This window comes from Pseudonaja textilis, chromosome 9 (assembly GCF_049901715.1).
Source record: "Pseudonaja textilis isolate UNSWEBS1 chromosome 9, rPseTex1.2, whole genome shotgun sequence".
Classification (NCBI taxonomy): Eukaryota; Metazoa; Chordata; class Lepidosauria; order Squamata; family Elapidae; genus Pseudonaja; species Pseudonaja textilis.
This window is the reverse complement of record NC_141998.1, coordinates 1,183,814-1,208,335: the sequence shown is the minus strand read 5'-3', so window position 1 is coordinate 1,208,335 and position 24,522 is coordinate 1,183,814. Positions and strand designations below refer to the sequence as shown.

The following is a 24,522-nucleotide window of genomic DNA, read 5'->3' as shown; positions in this document are numbered from 1 at the left end:
CCTTGTTACGTGTGTACTGTGTGGTTGTATCGCCAACTCCCAGATAACATTATTGCTTTAAAAACGATAAGTTCTCGTTGCCTTTTGGAGGAGGACAGCGGGCATTTGCAGTTGAGTTATTATTTCGTACGGCGTTACAGCCGTAAAGAGTAAACTTCACCAAAAGAACATGTAAAACATGCATCAAAAATATAAAACGCCAGCAAATTATTATAAAAACACACAGGACGAGCAATAAATTATGAATAGAATTAAATGGGATGCAGCGTAGACTTAACCGCCTCATGGTGCACTCCGGCTAAATAATCGACACACTCCGGCTGCTGGACTTCACAAGGATTTCCCAGCTAGAAGAAGCAGCCTGAATACTGGAAAAAAAAATGGTGAATTATGCCAAGTATCCCTAAAACAGCAGGTTGGGGAATCCTGGATTTCAAGTCTTGGCTCAACCAAGCGTTCCTGCCCTTGGTTTGGGTTCTCTGCAGCTGCATGACCGATGACTAACAGCCCAGGAACGCCAATCGAAGGGAGGTCACTCCAGTATTTTAAGCCTGAAATTAATGGGAGGGAAAAGGTACCAGCCTTGGAGCCAGGCCATCGATGACCATTGGATAACACCGTAAGATTGCAGGCAGAGTGACCCTTGTGATGTGGTTGTCAGCGTTCCAGTGAAACTCCCCGTTTCATTCAGCGCTCAGAAACCAAGTTCATCCAAGTAAGAATTTATTAAGGAAGTCATACCAGCACATTTCCGGGGTTTCCCCTTCCCAATTGAGAATTCAAAGACTCATCCCCTGCACCCACCAGCCCATCCCACGGCCCAATGAAATCTTCGTCCCAACTGGAGACATCCCTCCAGACCAAGGGTCTTCCAACTTGGCAAGTTTAAGACTTGTGGACTTCCAACTCCCAGAATTCCTGAGCTAACCTGACTGGAGGAAGGATTCTGGGAGTGGAAGCCCACAAATCGTAAAGTCGCCCACCCACTCCTTTTCCAGGTGCAGGGTAACTTGTCCTTGACTTGATGAGAAAATGTTGTTGCCTCTAATCTTTCACCTCTCTATGAAATCACCCCCTCCCAAATTCCCAGGCACTAAGATTTGGAAGCTTCTAAGTACAATATGGCTCCCAAAACTGACAGTGGCTGTGTTTGGTGCCCCTTTCCAGAATGAGTCCAGCGTGTCCATATTTAGGTCATTCTTGTCAAAGGTCGCCATCAGACCGACCTCTCCCCAGGTTGACGCAAACCCCTCTCTGATAAGATAAAGACATTCCACTTCTCTGGTTCTCCCCATTTGACTGAGAATGCCCTGCTTTCGGTCTTGGGGTATGCTTAGCCTTTAGACAAATACAGATAGTCCACAACTTACAACAGTCCAGTTAGTCACTGTTCAAAGTTATAACTGAAGACATTGAAAAAAGTGACTTTTGACTGTTATTTTACGACCACTGCAGGATTTCCAGGCTCATGTGATCGAAATTCAAATGCATAAACATGTATCGATTGCAGGATCTCGAGGTCTTGGTTATCCATGGTATTCTCAGGAACTTTCACCCATAAACCTATAATTATGGACATGCCTATATCACATCTGTATCAATGGCTTCAAACTTGGACATGTTTGTCAGGGGACTGGAGGCTAAAACATATGATGAACAGTTGCAGGAACTGGGCCTGGCTAGTCTTGTGAAGAGAAGGACCAGGGGAGACAGGAGAGCAGCCTTCCAGTATTTGAGGGGCTACCAAAGAGAGGAGGGGGTCAAGCTGTTTTCCAAGGCACCTGAAGGCCAGACAAGGAATAATGGATGGAAACTGAACAAGGAGAGAGATTCAACTTGGAAATAAGGAGAAATTTTCTGACAGGGAGAACAATCAACCCATGGAACAGAAGTTGCCTTCGGAAGTTGTGGGAGCTTCATCCCTGGAGGCTTCCAAGAAAGGATTGGACCGCCATCTGCCAGAAATGGTGTAGGGTCTCCCGTTTGGGCAGCGGGGTTGGACTAGATGACCTACAAGGTCCCTTCCACCTCTGTTAATCTGTAAATAAATATGTTCATGTTGGAGGCCAAAGGTTCATCTGGATCACTTTCACTTCCAGCCAACTGCTGATCAAAGCTCGGTGCTTAAGGCAATTTTAATCCATTTTGTAAAATCCTACCTTGCCATGACGGCTAATACGGACAAGCTTGATTTGGCCTACTAGGGTTGGAGGATGGTGGGTGTAGGTGTAGTGGGAGTACAGGTAGTCTTCTGCTTGCAACAGTTCGCTTAGTGACCAAAGTTACAATCGAAGGCACCGAAAGGAGTGACTTACGGCCCTTTTTCACACTTGCGACCATTGTAGCATCTCCCCGGCCACCTGATTCAAAATTCAAATGCTTGAGAACCGTCTCCTTTATGGTCGCAGTGTCACTAAGCAGGGCAAAACTCACTGCATGAATGTCTCCCTTAGCCATACCAGCTGTGGTCGTAAGTGGAGAGCCAGCTGTGCAGGAAGCTCCCCTGCTTCGTGTTTGCCTGTCAGCCCAGTTTTTTGCAAGGAGCGCAAGGAAATCTGGCCTGTCATTGTACATGAGAGAGAGCGCGAGAGCAGGAGGCAGTTGCTATGGAAACCATCCAGGTTGGACCATTACGGAGCATCTCACTGGCCTTTCCAGGCAGCTGCACAGACCAGGGATTGGCGGAGGAGGAGATGGAAGGAGGGCCGGATAGCTGGCATTTTGATTTCTGGGTTGCTTATATTGTTGATTTCCTTCTCCCCTGTTCACACTTAAAGCACGTTGCTGTATAATTATCAGTGCTGTCAGAATACATCCGGCCAGGAGAGGCTCTGCAATTGCACCCCTGGCCCTACTCAGGCCTACATCAGCCTGAGCAAAGCAAATAAGCCGCACAAAGTTGTGCTTGGTGTTTCTGACTGCAAGGAAGTTCCTGCCCAAACTATTCCTGCCATCTCTCTACTTATTGTTTTTCTCGCCTTTCTCTGCATCTGTTGTTTTAAGAAATATTTAAGGTTGATTCTCTGGTGGCAAACGAAGGAAAAATGTGTATAAATCAAAATGTGACGTTTATGATTGTGTGTTCGTATGGTAAAGAAGCAAGAACAAAACGAACATTATTTATAACGTGACCTTAACTGGGGCCAAGTGCAGTCAGAATTGACAAATAAAAATGAAGCTACAATTAAGATGACACAAAAGCAATCCAAACCGTATACACGCTGGGATTTATTTGCAATCATGGTTTTTTTAAAAAAAGGATAATTCTTAATGCTTTGCACCCAGCCCACCTCTCAGAGATGAAAATGTTCTGTTTGGCCTTTGAACAATTTGTCCCTGAGCCATTATTTTTTCCTATTTTTGTTTTTATTTACCCTGCTCTTTAGTAAAATTTCCAGCAAGCTAAATTTGTCCCTAGGGACAAATAGACTTTTACTTGGCAGGCAACGTTGAATGGCTTCTGCTGCCCATCCCAAGTTGCTGGGAAACCCTTCCTGTGTCTTACCCTGCAGGAGTCGGAGCTGGAAAACAAGCTTGATGGAGGAGAAACTGCATCGGATAGCGAGAATAAATCGGAGGCCGCCCCTCCCTCTTCAGCCGACGATACCCCTGAGGTCCTCAACAGAGCACTGTCCCACCTGTCCTCAAGGTACCGTTGTCAGGGTTCCTAGTAACACGCCCATAGCAAACAGAATTCCAAGGCAAGTAAGTTGCTCAAAGAACAAGTTTATTGGACATATCGTATTGGCACAGACTGGTGAAAACCGATTCTGAATATCCCCACGGTTTTCACCTAATTAAAAATGAAATTTTCTCCCCTTTCCCCCAAAAATCAGTCACACAGTCCAATCAGGGTCCTGTCTGGTTGCTTGGTAACATTGCTCCTCCTCCTCCTCTCCTGCCACCTGTGGGATGTCCTTGGTTCTCAAGAGAAACTTTTTTGTTTTGGCTACAAATCCCAGCTATCTCTATTCCTCCCTACCTATTCCTCAGCTCCAGTGTGGAAGCACCAAAGCCTCAAAATGGCCTCGGTCAGGTCATTCTTCGGGGTTGACAACCGTGATACCAAAATATCTTTGTGCGTTGGGAGGAGGGGGGTTTACTATGAATTGACTTTACCTGGTGGACCATCCTGCGGAGGAAAAGCTGGTGCCAAAGTGGCGGTAGCACAACCGCCAATATCATCCCCCTCTTGCCGTGTGACATTGGGTTCCAGGAATTCTCCCAGGTGAGTTCTGACCCATTTCCTTCCCCTTCACGACAGGCTTAAGGTCAGGATGGGTGGCTCTCCTGAGTGGCTTCATTCAGACATTGGCAGAAAACTTGTCTCCTCGCTATCAAACCCAGCTTTGAATAACTAATGTGCTCGGTTTGCTTTATAGCTTACTCTGTGCTGCAAATACAACCAGCTGTAGTTTCTTTGGTAGCCATCATTAAGCAAACCAGGCTTTGTGAAGGCAGGTTGGGGGAGGGGGTTTTCCCCTGGGGGGAAAACAAGCAACTTCAGGTAATTTGAACCCCAAATTGGTCGTTCAGTATATTTAGGATTGTCTGGTTATTACACCCATCGCTTAAAAAGTTTGTTCCTTAATACGTGCCCCACATTCTCAGATCAATCCAAGCCTTTATTGTTGGTGCACAACATGTGTACTGTGAGATTGGCTGAGCCTCCTAAGCCGGGATTCGCAGCAGGGTTCCACTCCGGATGTTGGGATTCCCAGGAATGGCAGGTCGAGGACCCACAGGCCAAGCAAATGCTGTTTGGGTGTAATCTAGCCATGCCCTACCTAACTTTGGAAAAGCCGGTCGGAATCTCTTCCCAAGGTTCAGCTGATCACCTGCCGATCTCCTCCTGCCTTCTCTGGGTTGGAAACTTGGACTGCATGTCCTTCATTTACGAGGAGGTCTGTGTCTTCATAAATATTCACGAAGACCTAAAGATAAATTTAAACACAGTTCAATTTGCATTTAAAGGCTGCTTGCCGGGTGGGTTCACATTTATCTGCTGGGCTCAGCCGCTCAGATTCTTCCATCCTTCCTGTCCTGAGCAGCATTTAGTCCCTGAGCTTTTGCAGGGAGACCCTCAGGGGACCCTCGTGTTCTGGCAGGAGATGCTTGTGCTAGAAGTGAAATTCCACTCACGCATCATCACAAAATCTCCAGAACCATAAAGCTTGCAAACTCGAAATGTGGCACAGGTTCCTCTGGGCTTCTAGGGGCTCACTAAGAAATGACCATCAGAGCATTTAGAGCATTTCCTATATTATTATTATTAACACGCTCTGATCCTAAGGAGTTCCACTCCCCGTCCCCACCTGGAAAGAAACCTGTTCCAAATGCAAAACACAAGCAGAGGAGTTTCAGTTTCACAGCACCAAGCAGCTTTAGTCCAGAACAGTTGAGTTAAGCCATGCCCAGGCTCCTTGCTCACACAGCAAATACTCTTTCAGTTTCCAAACAGCCCTCAACTCTCTCACAGACTGACAGGACGCTAGCCAGATGAGTACTGGTGGATGCTGGCAGGCAAAGGTAGAATTTCCACCCTCCCACCCCCCCTTATTTTCCTTTCCAAATCGAGCTAGTTATTTGATAACAAAAATCTCCTGACTTTCGGTTTTATTGTTTGTAGACGTTAAAAGAAAAAAAAAACAGACAAGGAGGGACGGATTGTAGTCGTTGGTTGTGCTGTAGAAACCAGAGCTCTCCGGAGTTCAAACTTGACTCGTCCTCTCTTGCAGATGGAAGAACTGGTGGGTGAGGGGCATCCTGACATTGGCCATGATTGTCTTCTTCTTCATCATCATCTACTTGGGGCCCATGGTGTTGATGATGATTGTAAGTTCTTGTTGTGTCTGAACTATCTATCTATCTATCTATCTATCTGATCTCTCTCTACCATCTATATGTTTATCCTCTATCATCTCCCTCTATGTCTGTCTGTCTGTCTGTCTGTCTATCTATCTATCTATCTATCTATCTATCTATCTACCTCATCTCTAGCATTTATTTATCCTCTATCATCCATCCATCCATCTATCCATCTATCTATCTATCTATCTATCTATCTATCTATCTATCTATCTATCTATTTATCTGATCTCTCTCTACCATCTATATGTTTATCCTCTATCATCTCCCTCTCTGTCTGTCTGTCTGTCTGTCTGTCTATCTATATCTATCTATCTATCTATCTATCTATCTATCTATCTATCTATCTATCTATCTACCTCATCTCTAGCATTTATTTATCCTCTATCATCCATCTATCCATCTATCTATCTATCTATCTATCTATCTATCTATCTATCTATCTATCTATCTATCTATCTATCTCTGAGAGCAGAAGGGCTTGGAGAAGTTCCATCCTCTGGATGGACGGATGGATGGCTTGGATCTCAGGTTAGAAGGTAATCCAAATTGGGTGGGTATGTGGGAATTGGAGGGAAGAAAAGCTGCACTCATGTCCAAGAAAGAAACCATTTGCAACTTTCGAGAATCCCAAGTTCTAATCAGCGGTTTTGTGGTTTATTCCAAACAAATGTTTAAGCTTGTATTTGAAAATTTCTTTTGAAAGAACAACATCTTACCTAATGCTTTCAAACTTGCCAATTCAAAGGTTTCTAAAAGGCGAAAAGCAATTAACAAGCAATTTCCAAAAGTAATAAGAAAAAGGAAATGCATCAGCTTTCAAAGGTGTCAACCGCAGTTTGAGCCAGACGGCTCTTTCCTTCTCTCCCAGAGCGATAAACCTCCTGCTCTCTTGAGTTTCTGGAGCGCTCCAGGGCAATCTCAAGTCCTCTCCTTATCCAGAGAGACATTATCATTCCAAAGTTACCCAGCCAGCTTTCATGCCTAAAATGGAACTAGAACTCCCAGCCTCCTGGTGATTGATGCCAAAGTCCATCTTCCTTTCTAGCCTGGTGCCTTAACCATTAGACCAAACTAGCTGTTGTTAGAGTTTGAGCTCCCATCCTCCCCAGTTAAGAGCAACTGTAGATAAGAGAAACTGATCCGAGCCACACATCTCTTGTTACAATTATACTATCATCAGGCTAAAAGGTTCAGGGGCTAAAAGATCCCCGCTTACCTATCCGAAGAAATGATTATTGCCGCCAAAATCGACGGGGTAAAACGGACGGCCGTGTCTTGCAGGTCATGTGTGTCCAGATCAAATGCTTCCACGAGATCATCACCATCGGTTACAATGTGTACCATTCCTATGAGCTGCCCTGGTTCAGGACACTGAGTTGGTAAGTTGCGGGCAGAGGGGTGTGTTTTGTTTCATTTGTCTGTCTGGTCTGGAGAAACTCTCACCGAGGATGACCCAAGAAGATTTGTCCTCTTTGGTGAGAGTCCTTTTTGGGCGACCACCTATTTAGAAAGTGCCTCTTAACACAGAAAATTCATAAAGTGAATATAGTGTCAACTCATAAGATTCCTAGGCCTGTTTTAGTAGTTGCCATAAAAAGAGGGGAAAGCGAAAGTACATTCCAACTCTTACCTTTAAAAGACTGTCACTAAACTACCAGAGCTTTTGCCTGAAAATATATTTAACTGGAGAATATGAATGATGACACCCAACCTGTGAACGGGCTCAATTGCAGAATCTTTATTTATGACACACCCGGGGGGAGGGGAGGAAACGGGGTCACGGGGGACTGTAAATGACGGATGCTCGAGTTGACTTCATTCAGGGCGGTGTCGGTATGTCGCCTCGAATGGATCCTTGGAAGTTTGGCTCGAGAATCATGATTTAATTAGAGCGATTGCTGGAATCTTATCATATAGAAAACAAAACAAAACCAGAGACTTTTCTTTTGGGTTTAATGGAAAAAAGATTTAGAGGGGAAAAAAAATTCAGGATGTCATATATGTTTATGGGAGCAAGACTGTGCACAGAAATGAATGGCTGCACAAACCCGTGGAGGGAGCAGAAAATGGCTAAATTGACTGTTTTGATCAAGGAAACAAAAAATACAAATACATTTATTTTTACTTGGACTTTGTGCTCAGGTTGAGAAGAAACATGAAACTTTGATTTGGGGTTTTACCGGTTAGATAGATTTGTTGTTATAGAAATGGCTCGTTTATACTATTATGGAAAAAATAAAAAGTTGATGTTTGATAACGCCTTATTCTGCTACACCAAAAGGAGTCAGAAGTCAGTGCCCCCCCCCCTTTTTTTTTTTTGGCTCTCCCCCACTTTTTCCCCCCATTCTCCCTTCATGGAACTGGGTGTGTCTAGACATGATAGCAGTCTTCCACTGTCTCAAAGAAGAGGGAGCCAAGCTATTCTCCAAAGCCCCTGAGGGCAGGACAAGAAGCAACGGGTGGAAACTAACCAAGGAGAGAAGCAACTTAGAACTAAGGAGAAATTTCCTAAAAGTTAGAACAATTAATCAGTGGAACAACTTTGCCTCCAGAAGTTGTGAATGCTCCAACACTGGAAGTTTTTAAGAAGAGATTGGATAACCATTTGTCTGAAGTGGTGTAGGGTTTCCTGCCTAGGCAGGGGGTTGGACTAGAAGACCTCCAAAGTCCCTTCCAACTCTGCTATTCTATTTCCTGATTCATTTACTTTTGTATGAACTTTGTGTACTATATTATAAACTAACAAAAAAAAACGTTTAAAAAGAAAAAGAAAGTGCCTCTAAAGGGAAGCTAAGTGGGATGGCCTTCACACCTCCAAAACTACCATAGATTTAGCTACTCCCCCCGAGGAATTCTAACCATCCCTCAGGAAAAAGCTCCGGTAAGGCTCCATAGAAAAGCCCGGATGTGTCTTTTTCAGGTACTTCCTGCTCTGTGTCAACTATTTCTTCTATGGCGAGACGGTGACGGATTATTTTTTCACTCTGGTCCAGAGGGAGGAGCCCTTGCGCATTCTGAGCAAATATCACCGCTTCATTTCCTTCACCCTCTATTTAACAGGTAAACCTTGGGGACCCCCTTGCTTGGGTTTACGTACGAGATGACCAGGTGGAGTCCCAGGAAGGGTCAAGCGCATGGCCAGTTTGGGCTCCCTATAGCAGGGGTGTCCAACTCGATTCTCATTGAGGGACGCATCAGGGTTGTGTTCGGCCTCGGGGCCGGGTGGGTGCGGCTGGGGTGGGCATGGCCAGCTCGACATTACTCGTGTTCGGGGCGCCCTTCCCACGCTCCGTTGACTGCGACAGCCTCCTGCAGCGCTCTGTCAGCAAAAGCGGCTCGGGAGGGCGTGCACGCCCTCCCGAGCTCCGTTTTGCTGACAGAGCACTGCAGGAGGCTGTCGAGCAACGGAGCTGAGGCCGTGCACGCCCGAGCTCCGTTTTGCTGACAGAGCTGCAGGAGGCTGTCACAGCCGAAAACGGAGCTTGGGAGGGCTGTGCACCCCCGAGCTCCGCTTTTGCTGACAGAGCGCTGCGGGAGGCTGTCACAGCCGAAACGGAGCTTGGGAGGGCTGTGCACGGCCCCCCCGAGCTCCGTTTTTGCTGACAGAGGCACCGTAAGCTGGTACTTTGTTGTTCCCAGGGTGAACCCCACGGGCCAGATCTAAGCACCCCGTGGGTTTGACACCCCTGCTCTCTGCTCCTTGTGGGTGAGTAGAGAGCAGGCTACTTCCTCTTCAATCTCGTCTTCTTTCTTCTACTACAGGTTTTTGCATGTTCGTGTTGAGCCTGGTGAAAAAGCATTATCGCCTTCAGTTCTACATGGTAAGATTTAAGTAAATGGATTCCGTGCTTTCAGAGTTTAATAGCCCACCTGGGGGGGGGCAGGGGGGGGAGGCTGAGAGGAAGAGAGAGATGGAAATGAACCCCAAAATTGGCACCTTGACACAACAAAGAATTGTTGACCAGGGTTCTGAAATGTTCACGAGCTTTTGAATCCGGTCTGTAAGGCACACCCAATATGGATCATGTGACCATGGCGATGCCGTTACAGTTGTAAGTTCGAGGACCAGTTGTAAGTCACTCTCTTTAGTGCTCTTGTGACTTCAAACAGTCACTAAATGGATGGTTGTAAGTAGAAGATTGCTGTATCTTTCTGGTTTTGATCACAAAATACTACAAAAATACTTTTGGTCTTGAAAAAAGGAACATTAATGGGAGTTTGGCTGACCCCACCCTCTCTCTCTCTCTCTCTCTCCCTCTCCTCCTTCCCCCTTTGTCATATATATGTTCATATATATATTTATTTATATGTGGGCATGTGTTTTCTTAGCATTTTGGCTCGTCTCCGATAAATGTTTTCCTCTCCAAACTGGACTGCCGTGTTCTCTCTTTCTAGTTTGGCTGGACCCATGTGACTTTGCTAATAATTGTTACCCAGTCGCACCTCATCATTCACAACCTGTTTGAAGGAATGATCTGGTGAGTGAGCGCAGCGGGCGGGGTATGGCGAGACCCCCCCCCACTCCCGTTTTGCCGGGGAGGATGGGCTTGGCGGCCTCCCATAGGAGAGACCTTGTGCATGTAGCTGCCGCATGATGGGTCCTATGGAGAGGAAGGCTTTCGTGGCTCTGTGGCTCAATGGGGGGGAGGAGGGCGCGTTTATGGGCCAGGGTCTCTGGGGCGCTTCCAGTCTCCGCGGAGCAGAAGGCCCCTGCCTCAGTCTCAAAAACGTCTGTAGGCCAGGGGTCTCCAACCTTGGCCGCTTTAAGCCTGGAGGACTTCAACTCCCAGAATTCCCCAGCCAGCCGTGTCTGTTTCTTTCCCTCTTACCAGAGAGATTGCAGAGGAAGGGATTACAAGAGAGCAAGCTTTGCTGGCTGGGGAATTCTGGGAGTTGAAGTCCGCCAGGCTTAACGTGGCCCTGGTTGGAGACCCCTGACTAAAGAGGAGCGGGTTGCCCCTTTGAAGGTCTCGAGCGGGAGCTGCGTTCACACATGAAGCCACGCGCACGCTTGCCTGGAAGCGCCTTCCGTTCAGAAGCCTTTCTCTCGCTTGAGCATGGTGGGAAAGGCGCACATCAGACCTTCGTATGCTGCGTGCTTTTGAACATTGCTGTTTGGCAGTCCAGCTCTGATCATCGGGTGGGGGCGGGGGGCGGGGTCAAAGCTTGATGGGTGTCTCTTGGTTCAGTTCTGGGTGAAGGAGGGAGGGCCACTTGGGCCTCTTTGCAGCTGTTATTGTGTGTGGGTGTGTGTGTGTCTTTTATCAGGCCACCTCTAGGCGCTTAGAGGAGAATAGAACAGAACAGAATAGAATAGAATAGAACAGAACAGAACAGAACAGAACAGAACAGAACAGAACAGAACAGAATAGAATAGAATAGAATAGAATAGAATGTCGGAATAGGAATAGGAAGAGAATAGAATGGAGAAGAGAATAGAGAAGAGGAGAGAAGAGAGAATAAAATACAATGTCGGAAGAGAATAGAATAGAATAGAGAAGAGGAGAGAATAGAATAGGATAGAGAATAGAATAGAATAGAGAATAGAATAGAATAGAATAGAATAGAATAGAATAGAATAGAATAGAATAGAATAGAGACTAGAATAGAATAGAGAAGAGACTAGAATAGAATAGAATAGAATGTCGGAATAGGAATAGGAAGAGAATAGAATGGAGAAGAGAATAGAGAAGAGGAGAGAAGAGAGAATAAAATACAATGTCGGAAGAGAATAGAATAGAATAGAGAAGAGGAGAGAATAGAATAGAATAGAGAATAGAATAGAGAATAGAATAGAATGTAGGAATAGGAATAGAATTGAGAATACAGAATAGAATAGAGAAAAGGAATAGAATAGAATTCTTTTATTGGCCAAGTGTGATTGGACCCACGAGGAATTTGTCTTCGGTTCATAGGCCTTAGGGACCTGCAAGGCCCTTTTGCCACCCAGGGGCTTCCTTCATCTGCAGGGGGCTCAGCACAGCAGGGGCAAATGTTTGGCTAGGTTTGGACGAACGTCCACTTCCACTTTGCCAATTCTCATTTCCGGGCTAGTTTGAGCCCATCGCGCTCTCACACCTACGTGTGCAAAGGCAACCTATGGATTCATCCATCCGTTGACCGAGACCTCGTGGCCAGATTCCCCCCAGGGATGCCATTCCTTGATTCTTGAAAACCAGGCCTGCTAAAAGCCAAGCCGCCCTTGCCTTGAGCCTCCAAACTTGGCAGCTTGAAAACGGGTAGACCTCATTTCCATTTGAGCACCAGGCTGGAAGGACCCAAGGGAAGACTAGCTTGACACCACGGAACAAATTGTGTAGGTTTCACCAAAGCAGGCCGGCTTCGTCCTGAGTTCATTTTTAGTGACCTGAAAACAGTTAACAGAAGTTGATTCATACCTCTGGTGTTTTTTTGTTTTTTGTTTTATTAAATAAAATGACAGAAATCCATTTACCAAAATAGACGTGGCCTTTATTAAGGAGAGAGCGTGATGATGATGTCATTTCTAAACTAAGCTTTGCAACAGCAAGAGAATTATTTCAAACTGGAACGATGGAACCAATATTAAAAATGGGACTTTTTTTACATATTAAAGGCTCCTTTATTGCCATTTAAAGTATGAAGAAATGTAGGCGTAAACTAGAGCAGGCAAGTTTTCTTTTGTTGGTGTTTTAGCACCCTGTGGGGGTGTGTGGTGCAGTGGTGAGAGGGAAGGGGCTAGATATTTCTGCCTGGGTTTTTTTAGGGTTTTGGTGGGGGATTTTAGTCAAAATATTAATGATATTGAGCCTTACTTACTAAAAAAAAAAAAAATGAAGCATGTCCCAGCTGAGAACTGCCAAATTTCAGATCTGCTAGCTTTAAGGTTACAAAAATATTTATTTATATAAAATAAAATATTATTGCATTTAAAAGACAAATAGGTTTGTCTGTGGAGATTCTCCGTCATCCAGGTCATAGTTTTCCCAAATGTGTTTTTTTCAAGAGGCAAGGAAGGTTTTATATTCAGTTGGTCATTTGCATCATTTTAAAAGGTCGTTGAGGTTTATCTGTGTCCTCAGGGTCACCTGAGTGGTGCAAATGTTTCCTGTAGTCTGCAATTTTTTCCCTCTGGGAATCCATTCCTCCTCCCACACCATTCCAAGGGGGTTCACCCCAAATTGTATAGCTAAAAGTCTCCAAGTGGCCTCAACGACCCTCTTAAAAGGGGGTGCAAATGACCAGCTGTCTGCAAGGAATATCAGTCCTTCCATTCCCCCCCATCCAGTCAGAGCTGAAAAAGCTTCTTGGATGAGAAGCGAAACATCTTCAAAGAAAAACCAGAAAGTCCAGTTGCCTCTTGGGGGAAAAAAAAAAAAAAAGACCTTTGGGACAAATAGCTTTGAGGAGTTAATAGGGATCGTCTTCCAAGGAGGTGGGGGGAGTTTTTTAAGGAGCCCTAAGGACTCTGGGAGTTGAAGTCCACGAGCCGTAAAAGTTGCCAAAGTTGGAGGCCCCTGCTCCAGTTGTGTTGAGCTGTTGAATTTCCCAACGGTCATCCAAGCGAAGAGCCCTCTTGGTTGGCAGTTCTGTTGTGTCAACTACGATTGAATCCGGTTCTCCCTTCTCTTTTACCCACCTCGGATGCCGCCTAGGTTTATCGTCCCCATTTCCTGTGTCATCTGCAATGACATCATGGCGTACATGTTTGGATTCTTCTTTGGACGCACCCCGCTGATTAAGGTCGGTTCCTATGTTGGGGTGATTGGGACATCCGCAGGGGGACAGCCTTGGGCTTCAGTTGAGGCCAGAGTTGAAAATCCACAAGTCTTAAACTTGCCAAGTTTGAAGACCTTTGCACTGGTTGGTGGTCCTCGCCGCCAAGGAATTTTTCCTTAGTTCTAGGTTGGATCTCTCCTTGATCCGTTTCCATCCATCACTTCTTCTCCTGTCTTCCGATGCTTTGGAGAATAGATTGATCCCCCCTTCTCTCTGACAGCCCTACAATTATTGGAAGGCTGCTATTATGACACCCCTAATCCTTCTGTTCTAGTTTTGGAAATCCTGCATTTTTTGGTCTTGAGCTTCCTGATTTCTGTTCTCCTCTTTTTTCTATTTATCGATTCATTCTTCTCTTTTTTTTTTCCTCTTGAATCTGCAGTTGTCCCCAAAGAAAACCTGGGAAGGATTCATTGGAGGATTCTTTGCCACTGTTGTGTTTGGCCTTTTAGTAAGTGTTTGTTTTACTTTAATAAGAAACCACACAAATCAAGAGGGGAAAACAGGAAGAATTTGAACACGTCTATAAAACACAGGCCTGACCCATAGGGTGCAGAATCCACCAGGAAATTCGCAAGGAAAGGCTTATGCAAACTGGGAAAGATACGAGCAAACAACACATTTTTTGAATTTGGACAGTTTGGACACTAAGACAGACTACAGGGATTCTGTGTTGTTCATGAGAACAATGAGGAGGCACAAAAAATAGGTTTCTTGCTCACTATTGTTCCAGGATAACAGATTTAAGTCTCAGGCAGTCCAATTCCAGTTTCAATGTTTGAAAAATCCTCTCAGCATTAAGAGTTTAGCAATAGACTGGATAACCAAAATACATTCCCTGTATGGTAAAGCGCTAGAAGATTCTCTATCTGGGATGCTTAAGTTTGATTCCCTGCCAGAATTCCTGGGTGGTAAAATAGATTGGAAAGTTAACCCAACATCCTGAAAGAAAGTAGTGGCCAAAATCTTCCAGGTTGCCGCTAAGAAAGTTCCAGGGAAGTGTCCAGCTGAAAGGAGCTTGAAAGAAATCCCACCTTGATTGAGCAAAAGGATTCATGGCCCCTGCCAGCTTGAGAGGGTTATGCAACTAGTCCTCAGTGAACAACGTCCGGTGACTATTCAGTTGCTGTTAGCTGAGTTAGGCGGCCACGTGACAGCATGCTTTTACGACCATGTGAAGTTGAGCAACAGAAATCCTGTCCCATTGACCGTAGTGAACGGAGGACTACCTTAGAAAAATTGTTCGTTTTCATCTGTTCAGAGTTTTCCAGCATAAATCCAGCGCCAGAAAAGTACACACAGATGGCTGAGGCTTCATTTTAACTTCTTAATCAACACATAAAGTAAATTTTACAATACCAGTTGTAGATTTCTCCAGCGTTTCTCCAAACTCAAACAGAAGCAGACAGGTTACAGGTTCAAAGCAGAACAGCAACTCGGGAGCTCAGAAAACAGACCTCAGTTTCACTTTAGTTCAGCAGGCAAGCAAGACACACAGCAGAGGAAAGAAGCACTTTCATCTTCAACAGACAGACTCGGAGCTCAACAGAGCTGCAGAGCTTAATATATAGATCCAGGCCTAGGCTGCTTCTAGTTTCAGTTTCCAAACAGTCCTCCTTGGCTGACTTAGTTGCTCTGCGTATTCATGACCTGGTTCTCATGCTCTTATTCCAGCTCATGAATATCCTCTGACATTATCCCTTCTGGTTTTCATGTCTACTAGTTTGACCTTATTTTTAAGGCACCATGGCGGAAGTTAACTCTGTGACTCTCCTTCTCTTCTCCCATCAATCCCCACCAAGCTATCGTACCTGATGTCCGGATACAGATGTTTCACGTGCCCAGTCGAATTCAACAACGACACCAACAGCTTCACTGTGGATTGTGAGCCTTCGGAGCTTTTCCAGCTGCAAGAATATAACATCCCACTGGTGCTCCAGTCCGTGATCGGCTGGGTAGGCCTTTCAATTCAGCTGCTCCCATTTGCCCCGGCAGTGTTGCAAAAATCCCTAAAACACGCGTTCCTTTTCACGTGCTGAAAAAGGGAGGGGGGAATTATGGCCATCATATTTTATTTCTGGTGGGGGAGAGGAGGGGGAGTAAGGGGTGACATTGATATTATCTCCATTTTGGTCCTTAAAACTCTCCAGCCCCTAAAAAGAATTTTGGATCAATATTTCTCATTTTAGGAGGGAGCTAAATGGCCAGATAAGATCTTAAACTTTTTGCAAGGCTTAAAACAGGGGTGTGTGCACGTACATTTCTTAATATAAGTTGTATATATTAAAAACGTTTATAAACAAAAATATGAACTATGAATGTACTGAGTTAAATATATTTAATCTATATTTAATATGTTAATATATTCTTAATATACTGTAGTTTTTAACTGCCCCATCTCCCTTTCACTTTACAAATCCACAATTTTTGGATGAAAAATTTGCTTCCCTTCTCCCCCACCCCCCCTTAACTGGTCTCATGCCCTTCACCCCCAAACAGGCAGAAGAAGGAATTGTGGCTATAGTTCCAAGGGTTGCCCACCATGGTTGAGTTACCAAAAGGAAAGTTAGCTTGTGGTGGTGCCAGAAATAAGATTTGCTCCATCAACGCCTCACTGTTGACCTCCAAGGTTGGGTCAGGACGGTGCAGGGCGCCGAATCTCATCATGGTTTGGAACCCAACTTCAGAAAACCAGCCAAAACTGAACTGATGAATGCAAACGGAGGCTCTTAAGACGTCCCCCAGGACCTAGGGTTGAGTCCCAGACCGTATCGGTTTTAATTTCTCTCATAAATGAGCCCTCTGGCCTTTAAATTGACTTCAGATCAAAATGGTCCAACTCCGAAGGTATGACTAATAACAGACACGCCTCCTTGTAGGAAATGGCCAGCCTGCTCCTGAAGGAGAAGTCAAAGGCGTCATCAGCCTCGAGTCCCTTCATGCCCACAAGAGATCTGAGTCCAGCCTACTTTGAATTCCATTCATTCTTATCCACCGCCAGTTTGCTTTGACCGTTAGTAGTTCGGATTCTTGTAGAGACCGTCTGTCAGCTTTCAATAAAATTATATATATATATATTCATTTGAACTGCCTGGACTTCTGGTTTTCCCACATTGGACACACCTGTTGGCAGTTCCTGAGCCCCAGCTGACAAAGCAGGAACTCATCTTGGGGGACTTAATGGACTGACCCGAATGCTGAACGACCCCGGGGGAGAGGGAGGGGGAGGGGGGGTTGGCATCCCTCTTCTCCCCTCATTGCAGGTGGGAGGCGCGCCACTCACCTGGCCCGTTTCCCTCACTTCCCTCTCCTTCCTTGCAGAAGATGGTGAGGATGTATCCCTTCCAGATCCACAGCATTGCCCTCTCCACTTTTGCATCCCTGATTGGACCTTTTGGAGGTTTCTTCGCCAGTGGTTTCAAAAGAGCCTTCAAGATCAAGGTAGACCACACCTGAGCATCAACGTCAGCGTCCCAGAGGCTGGGAAGCATTTTTTTTAGAAAAAGGTCTCGTCCAATCTGGGCCTGGCTAGTCTAGGGAAGAGAAGGACCAGGGGAGACAGGAGAGCAGTCTTCCAATAGTTGAGGGGCTGCCCCAGAGAGGAGGAGGAAGGGGGTCAAGCTATCTTCCAAGGCACCCTTGAAGGCCAAACAAGGAATAATGGATGGAAACATATCAAGGAGTGATTCAACCTGGAAATAAAGAGGAATTTTCTGACAGTGAGAACAGGATAGAAGTTGCCTTCAGAAGTTGTGGGACCTTCATCCCTGGAGGGCTTTCAAGAAGAGGCTGGACTGCCCTCTGTCAGAAAATGGTGTAGGGTCTCCTGCTTGGGCGGTGGGGGAGGTTGGACTAGATGACCTACGGGGGGGTCCCTTCCACCTCTGTTAATCTGACTTTAATGAACAAAAGGACCGGAGGAGATAGGATAGCAGTCTTCCAATATTTGAGGGTCTGCCACAGAGAGGAAGGGGTTAAACTAAATGGTGTAGGGTCTCCTGCTTGGGGGGGGGGTTGGACTAGTTGACCTACAAGGTCTCTTCCAACTCTGTTAATCTGTATTCTCAGCCAATTTTATGATGTCAATAGCTTGGTTCCTCTTTCCTCTAAACCAGGGGTCTCCAACCTTGGCCCCTTTAAGACTGGTGGACTTCAACTCCCAGAGTTCCTCAGCCAGCAAAGCTGGCTGAGGAACTCTGGGAGTTGAAGTCCACCAGTCTTAAAGGGGCCAAGGTGGAGACCCTGCTCTAAACCTAGTCTACAGAAGAGAAGGACCAGGGGAGACAGGAGAGCAGTCTTCCAATATTTGAAGGGCCGCCACAAAGAGGAGGGGGGGTCAATCTATTTCCTAAACCAGGGGTCTCCAACCTTGGCCGCTTTAAGACTGGTGGACTTCAACTCCCAGAATTCCCCAGCCAGGCAGCCATTTCTGTTCCTTTTTGTCTTATCCTCTCCAAAGAGGAGAGAGTGCAGAGGAAGGGATTACAAGAGAGTAAGCTTTGCTGGCTGGGAATTGAAGTCCACAAGCCTTTAAAAAGTGGCCAAGGTTGGAGACCCCTGTCCTAAAACAAACCCGCAGGCCAGACAAGGAACAATGGATGGAAACTGATCCAGGAGAGATTCAACCAGGAAATAAGGAGGCATTTCCTGACGGGGAGAGCAATCCGCCATGAAAATATCGGAATTCACGAAGGTTCAATAAACCATTTTCAATTCCATTGGCAGGATTTTGCCAACACCATTCCTGGGCACGGGGGCATCATGGATCGATTCGACTGCCAGTACTTGATGGCCACTTTTGTCAACGTGTATATCGCCAGCTTTATCAGGTGATGGGTGTGTGTGTGTGTGTGTGTCTGTGTGTGTGTGTGTTTCTCCCCTAACCCCCACCACAACCCCCCGTTTCTACCCTGCTTTTCCGTCAAAAGAAGGCGGCGCTGAGAGAACACCAGCAAACAGAGCCGCCATGAGCTCCCATTCCGCAGGATCCGGACCGTATCCCAGTTGGTTGCAGCTCTGGGTCGTCGTAACCTCCGGGTCCCGAAAGTCGGGGAGCGGAACTGGGACCTCCAGGGAGCTGCACAAGGATTTGCTTGAAAGGAGAGTTGAGCCCAAAGGTGCTTTTGATCCAAGAGGAGGCCTTTCTGGTTTTGTTCTTGGAAGACGTTTCGCTTCTCCTCCAAGAAGCTTCTTCAGTTCTGACAGGATGATGCGGGAAGGAAGGGTTGATACGCCTTTCAGACAGCTGGTCCTTTGCATCCTTTTGTCAAAATTGAACAACTAAGGGGGAAGGATACTTCATCATCATCCTCATCCTCATCTATCTCCAGTCTACCATACAGTCCTTTCCAGCCGTTCCAGGGAGGCTCCACACTCATTTGCACCACTCAGGTGAGCCTGAGGACACAGGTAAACCTCCAAGCGGCCTCAAGGACCCTCTGAAAGGATGCAAATGACCAGCTGCCTGCAAGGAGCATCAATCCTTCCCTTCCCCGCCATCCGGTCAGAGCTGAAGAAGATTCTTAGAGGAGAAGCGAAATGTCTTCAGAGCAAAACCAGAAAGTCCAGTTGCCTCTTGAAAAAAAAGCCCCTTTGGGACACCCAGGACCTGGAGGGCTGAGAATCTCCATCGATATTTCCCTTCCCTTCTCCTTGTTTTTCTTTGAAGACGTTTCGCTTCTTGGGTGAGGAACGGAAGCATTTATCCATCCAGTCAGAGTTGAAGAAGCTTCTTGGAGGAGAAGCGAAACCTCTTCAAAGCAAAACCAGGAAGTTTGGTGGCCTCTTGGGAAGGAAAAAAGAAAGAAAAAGGCCCTTTGGGACACCCAGGACCCGGAGGACTGAGAACCCCCCTTGTCAAGGGGAAGGACCCCCCCGCCGTTCTGGTAGGGACCGTCTATCTGACCTCCTCTGTTCTTGTTTCCCGCTTTCCAGGGGCCCCAATCCGAGCAAGCTCATCCAGCAGCTCCTGACCCTGCGGCCCGATCAGCAGCTGAACATCTTCAACACGCTCAAGGCTCACCTAGCCGACAGGGGGGTGCTCCCCACTTCCGAGGACGCGTAGCAGCTGGGCGGTCGGACTGTGACTGAACAGCCCCCCCCCTCCTCCTCCCCCCTCCCCCACCCTAGGGCCCCTGCCCACCCATCCAGCTTGCCTGGTCTAGCACGATAACCGAGCCCCTCTCACTTTCTCCTTCCTCTCATATCAAAAGTGGGGGTGTCGGGGGCTTTTGGCGGGTTTGGGGGGGGAGTTTGTCTGCTTCCATGCGGACAGGAGAAGAAATTTGTTGAGAAGAAATTTGGGGCGCAGGGAACAGACGTGGCTGAGTGTGTTTTAGAGCACAGCCCCTTCCCCTGGGGGTTTTCTCCTCTTCCTGGGGCTGGGTGGGCTGGGGGGGTCTTGTTTTTTATTTCTCCCCCGGGATGAGGTGGACAGGGAGATGGGAGGAAGGAAGCAGACGGCATTTGGGAGGAAAGTCCTTCGTAGCTCAGAAAACGAGAGGGGTCCCTCTGGTTGTGCACTGACGTTCCTGAATTGTGTTGGATAGCCAATAATGGTGGTTGGCAGTTGACCAAACGGTCCAGAGACCAAGAATAGCCCCAATGCCTCCCACGTTGGCCTCTCTCTGGGAGCTGCTCAGCCATTCCTTTGGCCAGGAGGCAATTTGCAGTCTTGATGGATGGGAAGTGTGTGTGTGTGTGTGTGTGTGAGAGAGAGAGAGAGAGAGAGAGATTGCAGAACCTCCCAAACTAGATCGTTCTAAAACGGGGGTCCCCAAACTTGACCACTTGTAAGATTTGTGGACTTCAACTCCCAGCATGGCCGGTTGGAGAATTCTGGGAGTTGAAGTCCAAAGTGGCCAAGTTTGGAGACCTCTGATGTAGAGGATGAGAAGATTGCCGGCTTCCTTCCCAGCACCTGTTCATGAACCAGAAGACCAAAAGCCCCCATGGGCTTCAGGACGTGTGAATGGCTACCTACGTCACCGCTTGCGAGAGAAGGGCAGCAGGAAAAATCCCTCTGCGTGACGCCAAGCAACCCAGAAAATCGGCACAGAAATGAGTTTGCTTCTCAAAGGCAGCTCGTTGAAGGCCACAGGAACAGCAGAGGAGGTGTGTTACGTACGGTCTCTTGAGAAGGGAACCCACGGCAGGAAGGAAGTGAGCCGGCACGGCTACAGAGAGAATTTGGCGGGGTGTTGATCAAGGTGAAAAGAATGGAACTGGCTGGAAGGCAGAACTAGGACGCTTGTTGGCATCAAACGACTCGGCTCCAGAGAAACTTGTTTGATTTTTTTGGGGGGGGGGGCGTTTCCCAGTGCGTAGAGAGGTGCTCTCCCCACCTCCACCCACAGCGTGGCCTGATACCAAAATGCAACAGGGAAATAAGAACAGGAAGCGAAGAAAGTAGTGTCTCCGTTTACCCCAGAGGTCTCCAAACGTGGCCGCTTTAAAACTTGTGGACTTCCAGCCTAGTTGGCTGGAGAATTCTGGATGTCCACAAGTCTTAAAAAGTGGCCGAGGTTGGAGACCTCTGGGGTTTACCCTTTCCAAAAAGTCGATCTGAGAAGAAGTGAGGCTTAAGACCGAACGTGTAAATTCATCCACATCATAGATGAACCCTTTGACCCGAATGTCGCTCTGGATAAGGAAGTTATAGGTTGCCTTCTCTGTCTGCGCAGGCTTCTTGGCCTGCAGCCTTAACCATCCAACCCCCCACCCGCCCACCCCTAGGTTTGCTACGGGGCTGGAGCTCTTGTTTGGCAAGGGATTCGACAGCATGAGGAGAACGTCAAGAAGAGGCGCCTCTTGGAACAAGAGACACCAGGATGGTCTACCTTTTTAGAAAGCCTGGCGGGACCTGGATCGAAGCCCACCTCTCCCATTTCTTGAGCAACTGTCCCGTGAAGGCATTCGCGCAGGGGTCTCTGGAGCCAGGCGTAAGGATTGGTGATGATACCGCAGATAAGATGTGGACAGTGGATTGTATGTGCGGCCTCTTGCACCCCGTTTTTGCTCTCGGGAGGCTTCCCTGAGGCTCAGCAGGCACACACAAAAATATTATTTATGCCTCCTGGGACTCTGGGCAGTGTCCTGGGCGAAGCAGTGCAACAGCTAGAAGGGGGATCAGCTGTGCCGCACCATTTAGCTAGAAAATCACCCAGCACAGCTGATCTTTGGAAAACAGCTGATGGTTGGGGGAAAAACAAACGAACAAGGAAATACCTTGATCTTCGGAGCGAACCAGTTTGACTGAACCGGGCCAAACCGGTAGAATTCCACCCCTGATGGGATGGTACGGGAGGGCCACGTGTGTGAAGCAGTTGGGCACCAGTTGTGGGTGCAGTTCTTTCATTCCAGCCTGTCCAGCAGCCTTAAGCTGTGGGAGGCCTTTGAAAACGGGGCTCTCAACCTCAGCACGTTGAAGGCCCCCCCATTCTTGAACATCGCTGAGGGGGAGAAACGCTGTTGTACAGGATTAGATAGTGTTCCCCTGAGCTCCTCCGTGATGCTTGCTAGGAGACCTCCAGACCTGCGAACGTCTCTTTTGAGAAGCAAGCAAGATGCCATGGAGTCCTGGAGAAAGGTCAACAATCCGGAAGCTTTTTAGGGCTCTCCAAACTTGAAGACTTGTGGACTTCCAACAGCACGGGGCTGGCTGGGGAATTCTGGGAGTTGAAGTCCACAAGTCGTCAAGTCGCCCGCCCTAACCCCTGCTGCAACCGGAAAAAGCCGGCGACCTCTAGCCATGTTCCCCTCTTCTTCCCCCCTCACCATATTTCCTTCTGCTAAACAACCCCAAACGTTGGTAGTTTCTAGTGCCCCACCGGCCTCCTGTAGACAGCACCTAAATCTGGCAAAATTAGTCCGGCCAGCGTAGCTACCTGAGCATCTGAGTGAATCTTCCTAGCCTCGAGCTCCGTTCAGAAGTTGTGTCTCCTACTCTGCGACCCAATTCTTTTTTCCCCCTCTTTCCGTGCTTCTTTCTCTGTGCAATGTCCTTTTGGGGAGGGTGGGAGTTGATGGCTGTATTGTTTCTTTGCAGATGCCCATAAGGCAGGCGGGTCTGCAGGATGGGGTCAAAAGGCTCAGGATAGGGGCCACACCGGCGCAGTCAAAACCTCCGCGTTTTTTAACGTGTGCCGCAAAGCAGGCGGAGCTTCCGTTGCACCCTTTATGGCCCCCCCATCCTGACTCTTAACCGTACCCAACAAGACAGCCTTGTCCATAAGCTAGTCTTTGAGTTATATGGGTTTTAAAGAATTTTTTTGTTGTTATTGTTTTGTTCTGACTGTCAGAATGTGAATTACTGTACAAAGGCATTTTACCCTATTTATATACTGTAATGTTATTATTAAATAAAACATATCTAAAGTAATCATTTGTGCATGCAACTTTGGAAAAAGGGGGCTGATTTCAGAAGAGCATTTTGTGTGAATCCACCTTTCCCAACCCCACCATGTGCACCCTCCCTGGCTGGCACCCAGGAGTTGGGTGAATGTGATGACCCAAAGGGGCGTGGCACAAAGGCAACACAGTCAGATAATCCGTAGGAGTCCCTTTATTAGCTCCAACTTTGCCCCCAATGTTGTCCTGGTTATCTTCTGGGCTGGAGAAAAACCCTCCCGGGAACAGCCTTTGGATGCAGAGAATCAAGTCCAAAATGTGGTCAACAAAAACTGTAACTAGAAGTCCAATCAAGGCAAAATGAGGTAATTAGTCTAGCAGGGCAAGAGAAGGAATTCCAGACATAGACATGAAGGAACGGCAGTAATTCAACACGGTTGGGAGGACGCCAGGAACGCAGATAACCAAAGTCAACACAAGACAAACTCACGTTTGTTCCCAGAAGATTGACACACTCAACATGCATCTCTTTTAAACCCTCCTTCCCAGGTGTGCCTAATGAAGGGAATCGGGGCCCTTTCCTCCCCCGTAAGCCATGCAACCCACGTTGCTCCCTTTCTTCCCTGCGTGCCCTAGGATGAAGAGCGGGTGGGCCTGGGTCTTCCTCTCAACTCCCTCTCCCTTGTTCTGCCTCTTCCCTGCTCTGCCCAGCCGGACCTTGCCCTTCCCCAGTTTCCTCCACAGCCAGTGGATGACTGATTTGGGGCAAAGAGGTGGCAAGTGCTATAAATGGCGTAAACCACAAACACAACTCAACATGAAACGGGTGTAAAACTCCAATTAGATTTAGACTGGCCTGCAATGAGTCACGTGCCCAATTTACAATCTTTCTTGCCATAGGTGTTACATGAATCACTGCAGTTTTTGTTCAGCTAGTTTCCCCACTGACTGCTTGTCAGATGGTCACATCCTGGGAACACAATGACTTTGGGACGCTGCAACTGTCAAGCAACCAACTTTTGACCACAAACTGCAACGCTTGTAAAGTGTGAAAAATGGTCACGGCTCATTTGTGTTTTTTTTCCAGGGCCGTTGTAACTTCGAACAGTCACTAAAGAAGTGATTGTAAGTCGGGGATGACCTGTATTGTTCTGGGGCAGCGTTCTTCAAACCTGGCAATTTTAATGAGTTGTGGACGTACAAATAACAGACAGATAATCAGAGTTGGGAGGGACCATGTAGGTCATTTAGTCCAACCCCCCGCCCAAACGGGAGACCCTACACCATTTCTGACAGATGGCAGTCCAATCTCTTCTTGAAAGTCTGAACTGATGGCGCTCCCACAATTTCCGAGGGCAACTTCTCTTCCATGGGTTGATTGTTCTCACTGTCAGAAAGTTTCTCCTTATTTCCAGGTTGAATCTCTCTCCTTGTTCAGTTTCCATCCATTATTCCTTGTCTGGCCTACAGGAGCTTTAGAAAATAGCTTGACCCCCTTCCTCCTCTCTGTGGCAGCCCCTCAAATATTGGAAGGCTGCTCTCCTG

The 24,522-nt window shown here is 47.2% G+C and overlaps 1 protein-coding gene across 2 annotated transcripts in view; it reads left to right on the top strand.

The window, feature by feature from the left end:
• Window positions 1-23,008, top strand: part of CDS2 (CDP-diacylglycerol synthase 2) — a 30,118-nt gene extending 7,110 nt beyond the window's left edge. Inside the window, exons 2-13 of one of the 2 annotated variants that reach the window (XM_026715198.2) lie at window positions 3,513-3,649; window positions 5,739-5,835; window positions 7,153-7,250; window positions 8,792-8,931; window positions 9,634-9,692; window positions 10,267-10,349; window positions 13,506-13,593; window positions 14,012-14,080; window positions 15,432-15,584; window positions 16,951-17,070; window positions 18,355-18,458; window positions 19,564-23,008. In XM_026715198.2, coding sequence (XP_026570983.1) covers window positions 3,513-3,649; window positions 5,739-5,835; window positions 7,153-7,250; window positions 8,792-8,931; window positions 9,634-9,692; window positions 10,267-10,349; window positions 13,506-13,593; window positions 14,012-14,080; window positions 15,432-15,584; window positions 16,951-17,070; window positions 18,355-18,458; window positions 19,564-19,693 — 1,278 coding nt within the window. In that variant the 3' untranslated portion in view covers window positions 19,694-23,008. Of the gene's footprint in view, window positions 1-3,512; window positions 3,650-5,738; window positions 5,836-7,152; window positions 7,251-8,791; window positions 8,932-9,633; window positions 9,693-10,266; window positions 10,350-13,505; window positions 13,594-14,011; window positions 14,081-15,431; window positions 15,585-16,508; window positions 16,697-16,950; window positions 17,071-18,354; window positions 18,459-19,563 lie in introns of those variants that run through there. The other variant, XM_087938795.1, reaches the window with a different exon arrangement.
• Window positions 23,009-24,522: the final 1,514 nt, after the last annotated feature.